The sequence below is a fragment of the Asparagus officinalis genome, chromosome 5, assembly GCF_001876935.1.
Source record: "Asparagus officinalis chromosome 5, Aspof.V1, whole genome shotgun sequence".
Taxonomy (NCBI): Eukaryota; Viridiplantae; Streptophyta; class Magnoliopsida; order Asparagales; family Asparagaceae; genus Asparagus; species Asparagus officinalis.
The window spans coordinates 105137919-105151205 of NC_033798.1; the positions used below are offsets into that span (position 1 = coordinate 105137919).

The 13287-nt window shown below is 37.3% G+C and overlaps 1 protein-coding gene across 1 annotated transcript in view; it reads right to left on the minus strand.

Moving 5' to 3' along the window:
- The window catches only part of LOC109840500 (cyclic nucleotide-gated ion channel 17-like), a 17900-nt gene extending 5699 nt beyond the window's left edge, over positions 1-12201 (minus strand). The window contains exons 1-5 of the mRNA XM_020409169.1: positions 11905-12201; positions 5401-5896; positions 2621-2833; positions 1791-2089; positions 754-865 (exon numbers count right to left, since the gene is read on the minus strand). Coding sequence (XP_020264758.1) covers positions 754-865; positions 1791-2089; positions 2621-2833; positions 5401-5896; positions 11905-11966 — 1182 coding nt within the window. The 5' untranslated portion in view covers positions 11967-12201. The remainder of the gene's footprint in view (positions 1-753; positions 866-1790; positions 2090-2620; positions 2834-5400; positions 5897-11904) is intronic.

A 13287-nucleotide genomic window follows, 5' to 3' on the forward strand; every position in this document is an offset into this window, starting at 1 on the left:
AAACACCACCACCACAAAACAAAACTTTTGGGGTGTCTCACAAAACCCCCTAAACTTAAAATTTTCTCAGCGGAACCCCCCTAATTGTAATTTGCAAATAACTCTTGAGGTAAAAAAATATCTCAAATTTTTTCATTCATCATTTACTGGCAACATAATCCCTCTAAATTTTGTGCTTTTTTCTCTCAAGAAAATTTTGATACATTACATGAAATAACAAACAAGTCATGGTACTCCCATGTAGCTTCATAATTTTCTACGACATGACCACATCTAGGATCAGAAACTGAGTAAGAGGATATATGCCGTTAAACTTCACAAATTACTGGTCTTGCCATCCAAAAATTGCAATTAGTCTTCTTCATCAGACTTCCCATAACTTGCGAGCACAAACTAACTAAAGCAGATTCCTAATCCAATCCTGAGAGATTTGAAAGAAAATTTACTATTTTTTACTCAAGACAGAGAAATTATACTTTACAAAGCATAACATAAGTCAAGATATGTGTATAGCCCGCAAAATGTATCTAGAAGCTTCCTTATTGATTCTTAGGCCCATCAAATATTTGCTAAGGTCGATAATGAGAAAATATAAATAGCATTCATGTTAAACAAACAAATATTGACATCCATCCAGGAGTTAAAGACCTGGAAAATTAAAAACTGTATGCAAAACTGAAAAGGGTATAACACATTAAGGTTAGAACAACAAATCAAGCATCCGTGACTCTAAGGAGATAGCTTAACTAATACCTGCATGTTTCCGATCAAATGTGCAAATAAAACAAGCCCAATAATGGCCATCACAATGGAAAATGATGTTTCCCCAATAAAAGTGCTCGTTTGCAGATTCTGGCCGTACGAACTGATAGAAGAAAGAAGAAGTCATATCTCATAATACTGGAATGCCGTGAAAGAAATTGAAAAAAAAATGACAGACTAAATAAGCTAGTTTCTTCTTGTGGGTTTGTTAACATGCAAAAGCTTCCAAATTTTTTCAAACACCACAGGAACAAATGATCATATTCTTCAAGCTATATGGATTACATCAAAAATCTATTTTAAAATGTATAGCTAAAATATTATTCTTCATAAGATTTTTAACTTCCAATCCGAAGAGTTTTGTATCCATGTAGTATGGGATTGGCTGCATCACTAGTTCATCCTGATCAAGGAGCATTTAGCTTATAAAAGTTGATAGGCTGGAAATGAAGAGTGCGTCAAATGACTGTCACATTTTTAAAAAATGAACAAAATTTCAGTTCCACATGTTAAGCATAACTTTCATGTGAGCCCGAGTGCAATAATGATAAAGATGCTACTGGGTCTGTTTGGTTGTTGAAAAAACTAGAAAAGTGTATTATAGGAAACCATTTCCTATAACACTTATTCTTGTTAATGTTTGGTTCCCACTTGGAAACCAAGAGAGGAGATGTGGCACCCTCCTACTGGATGATTTGACTTTGTCTTTAGGAAACCCATTTCAAGGTTTTTTTTTTTCCTTCTGGGAAATGGTATGAAACCATTTTGGGAAATTTCTTCAACCAATTTCCTTTTTTTTATTAGTTTCTAGGAAATTAACCAAACAGCCCCATTATCTAAAATTCTAAGAACTACCATCAAAGCATGCAGACAAAACGTTCAGAAATGTTGAAACTATGATTTTGTATTTTGTAACATTCTTGCGGGTATTATAATGGGCAAGAGATATACGTGCAACCTAGAGAAATCTGCCATATCGCAAGAGCAAGAAATCCTATATGAAAAATATTAGAATAAACAAACCATACCTCAATTGTTGCAAACCCCACCAAAGGCAAAAGAAGTATTTTCTAATGAAGTCTGAGGAGACAGCACCAGTGGTTAATGCATTTGCAAATATACCATATTGGAAACTGATACTACCATCAGCATTGCACTTTGAAAAAACTTGTGTCTTATTTGCCCATATTTGCCTATCTGTGTGACTTGAAAAGTCGCAGTCTAGAAACTTTGTTATGCAGCCAATATTATGCTCTTTATGGCATTCAGATCTCCAGCATGTTGTCTGCCTTTCAACTGAAAGCAGATACCAGGCAGCACCAAAAACCTATACATTTAGATATTAGTCCAGTAAATAACTCCATTTAGAACTGAGGCACGGAACACAGAGATAGATTTAAGAGTATAAAAAATACACCCCCAACATGAACTTTGGGGGGTTTTGGAAAAAGGCCCCCATGAACTTTGTCTGAGAGAACTCCTGATCATACTAAACCCCCTTGATCTATTGGAAATTTTCATAAATGGCATTAACGTGTAGAGTAAAAAGTCAAAATATGTCATTTTGTCTTGTTCTCCCACATGAATGTTCATTGTTCAAATTTTGCATCACAAAATTTTTATTAGTCGTAATTCAAACTTATTCTTAACTCATTAAAACGTTTTTTATGAGACTTTCTCATAGTAGAGAGGTCCTATTATAAGTTTGAAAGTTCAGGGAGGTTTTATCTGACTCACAAAGTTCAGGAGGTTCTGTGCAAAACCCTCCCCAACGTTCATGGGGTTTTTGCGAAACCACTCTTATTTATTTAAAGACAGTGCGTACAACATGCATTATACTAAATCCAGAGTTACATACATGGCTAGCAATCATGTAGAGGAGTAGATTATAAACAGCTCCAGCCCAAGCAGTTTTTGTAACAACACCTGTAGCTTTAATAATTTGTAAGCTAAGTGGGAATATGAGATATAATCTTGGAACATACTGGATTAGGACAATCAGAGCAAGAGCATTGTTGTTGTACTCAGCATTAGAGTTTCTAATCGCTGGTATTACTAACCAGATGACTATCTGCAAAAGAAAGGCAGGAAAAAATAAGATGCCAGGCCACACTTAGATTCCAAAGAATAAAGCATCTACCAGAAAAGCTTAATAAAGAAGTTCGTCTTGCAAAATAAATTGCTCATACATTAGTAAATTGTTACTCCAGAAAATGCATCAGCGCTATGGTAAATTTGACTAACGATGGGGATATGCAACATCTTTCAAATCTCTATAAACGATTAAGACGCTTAACTGGGCCAATCTAATTGCTTGGCTCGACGAGGAAATCCTTAACTAATTATATCTCGAAATTTGTGAATTGTTACAAAGTTCTTTCTTTCCTATTAGCCTGAGCTTCTTTATGTTTGTGCTGCATAAAAATTAGTTTATTAATTGTAGTGGTTTCTCTTTTCTTCAAAATGTTGCCTGGAAATTTGATAATAAATATGATCACTCCCTACACATGATATCTCCATTTACATTTTTTGCTGGAAATGCTAGGTTTTAGCAGCTGACAAACATTTAAACCTCAAATAAGTGAAGGATAGGTTGCATTTTAGAAGCGAAATAAAAACTAAGTAAAGCATATCTTTTCTTGTCAAAATGATAAAGCGAAGGCTAAACAGAAACTAGAAGAAAATACATAATAAGCATACAAATAATCTGAATTCATTAATAATATATTATAGAACTTTCTAATTCTGCATAATAAAAGTAAATACAGTTAAAACTCTTACATAAGACAGCAATGGCAGATCATGGAGCAAATTGGTGTCGTGTGACACCACTTTGCTCCACATACTACAATACCCAACTGAAAAATCCACTAATAAAATCACAACTAAAATCTTAGGTAGCCCCACTAATTTTGTACCCACTAATTGAGAAAGATTTTTTTGACAATGTTACTAATGATGATTACGTAATTTTTCAAAATGTGAAAACTTATCAGAGACAGTTGTAACTAAGTTGCACGGGTACTAGTACTGGTACATGACAGCAAATTCGTAAAAGGATCAACGGTCATGGCGATACTTCATATATAGCTATATATATCATATATATTATCATATATACTTATCATTAGACGCACGAGAGAGAGAGAGAGCAGAGTAGAAATAATTGGAGGAAACTATGGGTACAAGTTGCTCCAAACAACTTGGCTAGTTGATGTGAACCTAACTCTCCTCGTCCCTACAATCTACATTGAGTTGATGCAAAGGCGTCGTGCAGGCTCTATCTCATTCGCACGTGTGATATAGGGGCAAGATTTCACCGTGTGCCCACATCCACTACCACAATTGCTTAAGCAACTGCGTACCAACAAGGTTCCTCCCATTTTCTCATATCCCCCCCTACCTCATATTTATATATTACATATATTATCCACTACTCTATATATAATATATATTATATATTATATATATTAGAGCAATATGGTAGCTTGCGTACCAGCCACAAAAATTTGTGCTTGGTAGTGCAGTGTCCACATCCCCTCCACTCATCTTAATATGGACACATTCACATGGGTAGCTGAAAAAACTGGCATGAGGAGGACACATCAACTACCAAGCCACAAATGTGCTTCGGACCAGTGCATACCCATTTTTCTCATATACTATATATATATACTATTATTGCTGTGTATAGTATATATATATTTGGCTGTGGTTAGCGCGCCGCGCGTACCTAATATATATATATATATACTATATATATATATATATATATATATTATAAATTATATAACTATACGCCGCGCGCGCACACACACAGCGAATATAATATATATACACAGCCAACGTATAGATATATATATGAGAAATGTGTATGCTTGGTACCAAGCACAAAAGGTTGTACTTGGTAGTGAGGTGACATAATCCACTTCACTCATTCAAATGGTTGCATATCCTCATGCACTCCTCAACCCATGTGAATGTGGTCCCCCATTTGAATGAGTGGAAGGGATTGTGCCACCTCACTACCAAGCACAAAATTTGTGCTTGGTACCAAGCATACCCATATTTCTCTATATTATATATAAATATATATGTGTGTGTGCGCGCGTGCGTAGGTACATATATGTATGTACATATATATGTATGTAATATATATATATGTGTGTGTGTGTGTGTGTGTGTGTGTGTTTCAATACGGGTATGGGTACATATTGGGTATGGCTTCCTATAAATATATGTTTCAATATGGGTACGGGTATATATTGGACATGGCTTCCGATAAAAGTACTCGGGTAACATAGGTTGTAAATTTTCGTACTTTTTAATTATATCGTGACACTTTTCAAATATCCCGCCAATGTAAACCAAGTAAGCTTATATCAACTTATTTGCAGCACAAAGCATTTGCTTTAGCTTCATAACAATTACTGAATGGTTGAACCTGTCTATGAATAATAACTATCTATCAGCATGTTAAAAAAACCTTGAAATAATATACTTTTTTTTTGTTATTTTGTTATTTGTTTTTTTTAGGGTGGGGGTGGGGGATGTGTGATTGTGCAATTCATGGATGATATTGTTTTCCCAGAACAATGATACATTATTGAGATCATCAAAATAAAACTTCAAGGTTACCTGGGGAAGTGGCAGTGCAGCTGCTAAATCTACAAAGAAATCTGTTTTCAAATACTTCATTCTAATCTTTTTTGGATCCATGACGAGCTCTCCCCTGCCGAACACCCTCGAGCTTGGAGCAACATATGCAGTCCGAAATTTTATAGCAATGTGAAGCATATAGAATAAATCCGCAAGCGTCCGGAAAAAGGTGACAACAATGCTCAAATTGTGATCCAGCTTAATGCACGACGTATTGTTATCGTTATCAACAGAAGGCAAATAGAAGTACAAAGGATCTATAAATAGAGCAACCAAGCATGAGATTAGGAATATATGGTTCCACTTCAGCACAATCTCACTACCCGGATCGAATATTCTCTTCCTCCAAGGCTCATGGTCCTCAGGGAACACCTTGGACTTCCCTACATTCCCGGGGCTAACTCTGCTGAGTCCACCGGTTTTTGGCAATTGGTACACAGGTTTAGATGGGTTTTGCCTCTCTTCAGGATAGAACCTAATTGATGAAATATTATATTAGAACATTAAATCCGTTGAACACATAAATACTACTACTAGAAATATTAGAGTTTTGAGTTTTTGCATATATACCCCACAATCTACAGTATTTGCAAATCTGCCCCCCCCCAAAACCTAGGTATCTGCTATTTTACACTTCCCTATTAGTATTTTCTACCCATCAATATTAAAGCATCACTAATATACCCTTATGTAAGTTAATTAGCTTTATATTTATCATAAGATAGAGAGAGCAAGAGAAAGAGAGTATGAGAGAGACAGGAGAAGCTTGCTAATTTACCCTCCCCCCCAAAAAAAAAAAATTCTCCTCTCCTCCCTCTCTGTCCAATTATAAATTAATCAAATTAATTAACTCAATTAGGAGCATATTACTGTTATTAGAAACTCACAGGTAGATAAAAAAGTGACATTTGAGGGGTCAATTAGTAAGTATCTAAAGTTGGGGTGTGAACGTGCAAATATGATAGATTTGATTAGGGGTTACTATGCCCAACTCATAGAACTATTTATATTTTGTAGGTCAAATAAGAATTGTTGATTCAGACATGTCAAAACCAACACAAGAAGAGAGTACTTCTGCATTATAGAGGTAATTAACATGACTCTTGTTTGAATGATATTTTTTTCTTGTCCTTAGAATAAAATGTCAGAAATGAAGAAACTACGATACCCTGTAATGATTTTTGACTCTCTGTCGTTTGATTGCGGTCGACCGCGAGCTTTTGGCGGTCGACCGCGTAGCGGGTATGGACCTGTTTTGTGTTTTCTGTTCTTATTGAGTTTTGGTGTTTGTATAAATACCAATACACATTCTAGGGTTTCTTAGAGTTTGGGATATTTGGAGCACAGAAAAGAGATATTTTCTGAGCTATTTGATTAGGGTTTATTTGGAGAGATTAAGAGCCTTGTGGTGAGATTAGTTTGTTTCTTCGAGTGATTTGTAATCTCAATTTGTCCTCTTCTTCTCTATTAGTGAAAACCTCATCCCCTTCTTGCCCCGTGGACGTAGGCAATTGCCGAACCACGTTAAAATTGGTGTTTTGAGTTTGTGCGTTGATTTTGGTTGAATTTTGCCTTCTTTGATCGGCGGTTGGTTTGATTCCTCGACACGGCTTTTTACCTAACAATTGGTATCAGAGCACGGGCTACGTTTGGGCTATTTAAAGGAGTAGATCGATTTGGGAAGCTCGTCTAGGGTTTCAATTTGTGAGAAATGTGGAATTTTTTTTGGTAAAGCTTCTTTCTTTTCTCAGTTTTGGATCTATTCTTCGTTTGTTTCCGCATTGGTTGTTGGTGTGTTGAGGATTATGACCGAGAAAGAAGGTGTTGAGGGTGGTTCTTCAGACGTGAAGGCTGTCTAAAGTTTGAATATCCACTCGATGAAGATTGACGTGGAGAAGTTCAATAGCACTAACAACTTTGAACTTTGGTGATGCAAAGTCTTGGATGCGCTCAATACGTAGAATTTGAAAGATACGTTGGAGTTGGACGAAAAACCGAACGACATTGATGAGAAGGTTTGAAAGAAAATGAATAGAACGACGTATGGTGTGATTAGGTCTTATCTCACTCAAGATCTAAAATATGATGTGATGAATGAGACTTCGGCTAAGAAAGGGCAAGTATTTGACGAAAAGCGTCGAAAATCGCTTGCATTTGAAGAGGAGGCTTTATCGCTTCCAATTGAAAAAGAAAACATCCATTGGTGATCACATACACCACTACACGAAACTTCTTACAGATTTAACGAATGTAGATGTTATTGTTGAAGACGAGGACAAGACGTTATTGTTGAGTTCCTTGCCCGACGAGAAATATGAGATCTTCGTCCTTACTCTTATTAATGGAAAGACCTCTTTCATATAGTGAGATCACCGTTGTACTTGTGAATTACCAATTTAGGAAGAAGGATAAGGAGACTTCTATTGAGCCGGTAACGGGGGCATTGGTTGCAAGAGCAAAGAATCCAAACCGAGGTAGAAGGTCGCAGTCTAGAGGGCCACATCTTGAAATTCGTAGGAATCGGTGTGTTTTTTATAAAGAAGATGGATATTGAAAAGCCGAATGCCCAAAATTAAATGATCGAGCCAGGAAGAATAAGGGGAAAGTGATTGAAGCTTCAGAGGTGAATGTGGCCAAGGCTAGTGGCGATATTTCGGATTCAGATTCTTCGGGCTATTCGTGCCCAGCACTTCCGTCAGTTTGTGTTGCTGACTCCACTGAGTGGATGTTGGATTCGGGTGCCTCATATCATATTTATCCTAGGAGGGATTGGTGCTCTAGCTTTCAGGAGTTGGAAAGAAGGGATGTTGTGCTCATAGGTAATGATCACAAATACTCTATTAGTGGTATCGGTACCGTTCGTATTCAGATAAGTGACGGGGTGATTCGGGAGTTGGTTGAAGTAAGGTTCGTTTCTCAGTTGAAGAGCATTATTTCACTTGGAGTTTTGGAGACAGCAGGCTATAAGGTGACCTTGATGAATGCACGTTTGAATGTTATATTTGGGTCCATGATTATGATGAAGGACGTCACAAGGAGTAACTTGTACTATTTGTTTGGGAGCACGGTGATTGATAGAACGCTGACGACTTCATTAGATTTGGCTAGACTGTGGTGTTGTTTGACGTTGGGGTATTTGATTGACGATGTCGTGCATAGATTGTTGAGGAGTGCGTTAACCTACAAATGGAAGTCCTTTGAGCACATTGGGATGAGCGAGAAGACCGTGGTGGAGCTTGACACTTCTATCCATCGATCGAGGGGATTTTTAAGAGGTGTTCAGTCAGGCATTTGGGGGCCTTCCAAGGAGGTATCATTATGAGGTAATCGTTTTTTTGTTGCTGTAGTTGGGGATTGTACTAGGTATTTATGGGTTACAACCAAGCCCCGTTGGTTTGAAGTCCTAGTAGTCTGTAACAATTGGAAGAAGTGTATTGACAGAAAGATAACCCATAGTTCTAGCTTTGGTAGGGATCCTTTCTTGCATTTGTGTCAAACTCATGACAGTTGGAGACACTTCATTGGAGATGAGATATTGAGGCGATGATATGAGATGACAGATTTGGTGAGCTCTTCCTTTCTGAAGGAGGATCGGCATTGGTTGTCGAGCATTGGATTTAGTATTCGGGCTTCGACATGTTTGGGTCATCTTATGCATAGGTTGCCGACTGCTGCGTTTGGAGATTTTGGATCTGGTGGAGCTGTTTTAGATTTTGGTTGACGTCAGATATTTGGTTACCCGCACTTGATCACATCGAGAATGTGAAATTTGATCTGATTGTGCGTTTGGGATTCAGATGCTCGTTTGGCTATCATTTGGGAGCTTCTGATTTCGTTCTGAGCAGGTATATCACATTGGACTCTCGGGAGGTAAAGAGTGTTGATCAGACCAGTTGGATATTACAACGGGTGGAAGATGATGCTACTCCACATTGGGTGGATATTACTCCACATACTCCAAATCATTCTGTATTATTTAGGACTTTAGCTGAGGTGACACAGCATGGGGGTCATTCGGTTTCAGATGCAGATGACGCGTTGATTGTTTTGAGTGCAGCTGATAGGCGTAGTTTGGACATGGCCATTAGTTCACCTCAGGCAGAGGTGTTTGGATCGTTTCAGTTTGAGGTCATCAGAGGTGCTATCAGTCGCAAATTTGGTGATGATGGAGGAGGGTTACGTGCTCTTCTATTGGATTGAGGTACTTTGGAGGCTAGTGGGTGAACTACGTGAAGACTTGATTCCTTGGACAAAAGGATACGTAGGCAGTCAGTTTTGATGCAGCCGATTTGGTGAGTAGATACCGACGTTTGGGAGAGTGTTCGCACTCCCGTTTGGGTCTCGACTTGTTATGCATTGAGTCTGTTATCGTGAATTATTTTACTTCGTACTGGACGCAACAAGTAAGGCATTTGGTTTGGTTGGTGTCGGCTCAGTTTTGAAAAAAACTTCACCGAGGTGAAGAATTGAAGAAACCGCGATACCCTGTAATGATTTTTGACTCTCTGTCGTTTGATCGCGGTCGACCACGAGCTTTTGGTGGTCGACCGCGTAGCGGGTATGGGCTTGTTTTGTGTTTCCTGTTTTTATTGGGTTTTGGTGTTTGTATAAATACCAATACACGTTCTAGGGTTTCTTAAGGCTAGAGTTTGGGATATTTGGAGCACAGAAAAGAGATATTTTCTGAGCTATTTGATTAGGGTTTATTTGGAGAGATTAAGAGTTTTGTGGTGAGATTAGTTTGTTCCTTTGAGTGATTTGTAATCTTAATTTGTACTCTTCTTCTCTATTAGTGAAAACATCATCCCCTTCTTGTCCCGTGGACGTAGGCAATTGCCGAACCATGTTAAAATTGGTGTTTTGAGTTTGTGCATTGATTTTGGTTGGCTTTTGCCTTCTTTAATCGGCGGTTGGTTTGGTTCCTCGACACGGCTTTTTACCCAACAAGAAAGGTGCAAGTTTTCAGCTAAGTTTAGAGCTATGCAACGAGCTATGTGCAGAAAAGGCAAAACAGTTTAGTAATTCAACCATAAACACTAGAAAGACACATAATAGAGTTCGAAACAACACTACCACATTAGTCTGTCAAAAGGTAGATCTGATTAGATGAAGTTCATATGGGTCGGAGTTGTGATTCTTGTGAAGGTTGAGAATGTAAGAGGGGAATAGTTGAACTAACTGTTAAAAAGTGTGCTGGGAAGCAGGGTTTGACAGGCATTACAAATATTCAAGATCAGAATCTTGATCTCTTAGAGAATTATTATGTAATGGTTTAATAAATGGTAATTTACATTCAATGGAGCGGCCAAGAGTGGAATTTTCAGGAGCAGAAGGTTGGAAAAGCTTCAGTTCCAATTGGAAACTCTAATTTCTAAGTAGGTAGACGGGTAGTCAGCAAAAGGATAGGCACATGCTGTGGGTAAAGCAAAATGTATAGGTGCTAGATCTTGGAATGGCTCCTAAATATTCCCTCCTATAGTTGAGACTGCTTAAATAACGCTCAGGAAGAAACTGATTTGACTATTTCGCAAGGTTGGAGTTGTTGTTTGCTTATAAATGTATACCAGTTAGGACGGCAAGAGAAATCACATATCAATGTGTTGGATTTAAGTGCATGTTTCTCAACAGACAGATGTATGTGAAAATGACTTAAACCATCCGATCAATAATCTAATAAATGGACGAACATGAGTAATGTCATCTATTAACCAGGATTGTCTCAGCACATAAGTGCAAATTTAAGTCTTTGATGCTTATTGCCATGTTAGCTGTCAAAATGTCCCTTCATGCTTCTCTCTCAAGTCATAGAAATCCGCTGATAATAGATGAGTTTCAGCTTAATGTAGTAGTACATCCTATTATATGCAACACATGCTTAAGGTAGGATATGAAAATTGTATAAATTTCATACTTTGCTTTCTCATTTCTCAAGGTAGAAAAAGGTTGTATTTTTGTTTTTATCTCTAGCGTGGGATTATGTTTTATGAAGAAGATAATTGTGATGGTTATGGTTATGCACCTTTTACTGTTTCATATGACTAATATTCTAGCTAGTTATTTTGACTCTACAACAACAGCAGCAGCAGCAGCAACAACAACAACAACAAGAACATTCCAAACTTAGAAGTATAAAGCAGATTTTTTTTTTTTTTTTTGATTATTGGATCTAATGAGAGAACCGACAAATATTTACTAATATTACGTATTACCATGAAGCATTTTCCCGGAAAATCCAAGTTATTCCATGAATCTTTCACCACATACTACCGTACGCAGCATACATTCGAAATTTAAAAGAAAATCAAATACGTTTCCAATTTAGTTTACCTCATTCTACACAAAGTTTTAAGCTATTTTGATCCAATTTTACATGGTTTAATTTTTTTTAATTAGGCCTTTATTCTTAAGCTAAAAAAAACCGTCAAAATAAAAACTTTACATATGGGCATCAATCAAAATGCAAACTTTTCAGCTGCAACTTACCTCACGGTTCTATCCTTCTTCAGCTCCATCTCATCATCAACCCTCCTCTTCGATCCAAACATCTTTCAGCATCAAGCCCTAGTCATAGCTCAGAACCAATTCAACCAAAATTGAAAAGAAAAAAAAACTTCCTGTCTAAGATCAGAACCCTCTAGATTCGCTCCAAAAATTGCACCTTTTTTCTTCTTCAAGAATCTAGGTGAAGAAACGGGGAGGGATCTCTGTCTCTTCTGTTGGGAGAGAGGAGAGGGGAGTACAGGGAGAAGAAAGTGGGAGACTTTTTCCTTTCACATTTACTGTACTTTTATTGTATAATAATTTTATAGATATTGAATTAATTAAATATTGTAAAAGTAAGTCCATTTTTTTTCACAGTGAGAATATCGAGAGGAGAAAGACAGCGCTTGGACTGTGATCAGCATGAGAAGGAGATTCAACGAAACCCAGTTTTGTACCCTATACTGACTGGTGGGCCCCTAGTGTAGTTGATCGAAAGAACTTCTTTGTTTCCTTCATTTTTTGGGGTTATTTGGGGAAGTCTTGTTCGGGGGTTGAACGTGAAGACCATGACGTAGGAGATGAGGGATATTTGGGAGCAGAATCCGCTGTTTACTTTTGAAGCATCGCTTCGCTCAATTACACCCCGGGGTATTAAAAAGACTAAAAAAATAAAAAAGTGCTGTTACGGGTTCCTAAAATATGAAACCAATGGAGGGGACAGGTGAAGTGTCCCCTCCCTATTGCATAATGAATTGACCACGCCAACTCATTATGCAATAGGGAGGGGACACATCACTTGTCCCCTCCCTTGATCCCATATTTTGGGTCCTTAAATAATTTTCCAAAGGGAAATCTTGACTCCGTCTTTTTCTCTTCTTTTTCCTCCCTATTTTTCCTTTGTTTTTCGGGTTACGTTCATTTCACTTTCCCAAACAATTTATAGCGTCTCAAAGAAAGATGTCTGGCTCCGAATAGATTTCCCAATAGACACTATTATTTAAAACGTTTATTTATTTAAATTGCAGTAAATAGATTTAGTACCTTTTTGTTAAGATCTCATTTTGATCTGGTTAATTATTCAATAAAAATTGTCCATGTTGACTATATCTCTAGCGTTATGTTGAGCTAGACTTTCTTACTAGGGGGTGACCATAAATCGATTCAGATCGATTAAACCGAACAAAATGATTGAAGCTTAGCAGTTCGGTATGGTTTTTAAAAACTTTTTGTTCGGTTCGATTTTAAAATATTTGAAGCTAATTTTGTTTTTGGTGAAATGTAATTTTGGTGAAGAGTTTAGCAGTTCGGTTTTTATCTCTAGTTGCTCCCCATATATTTGTCTAAAACTCTTTTTTTTCTTTTTTTTTTTTGTGAGAAGTAAAT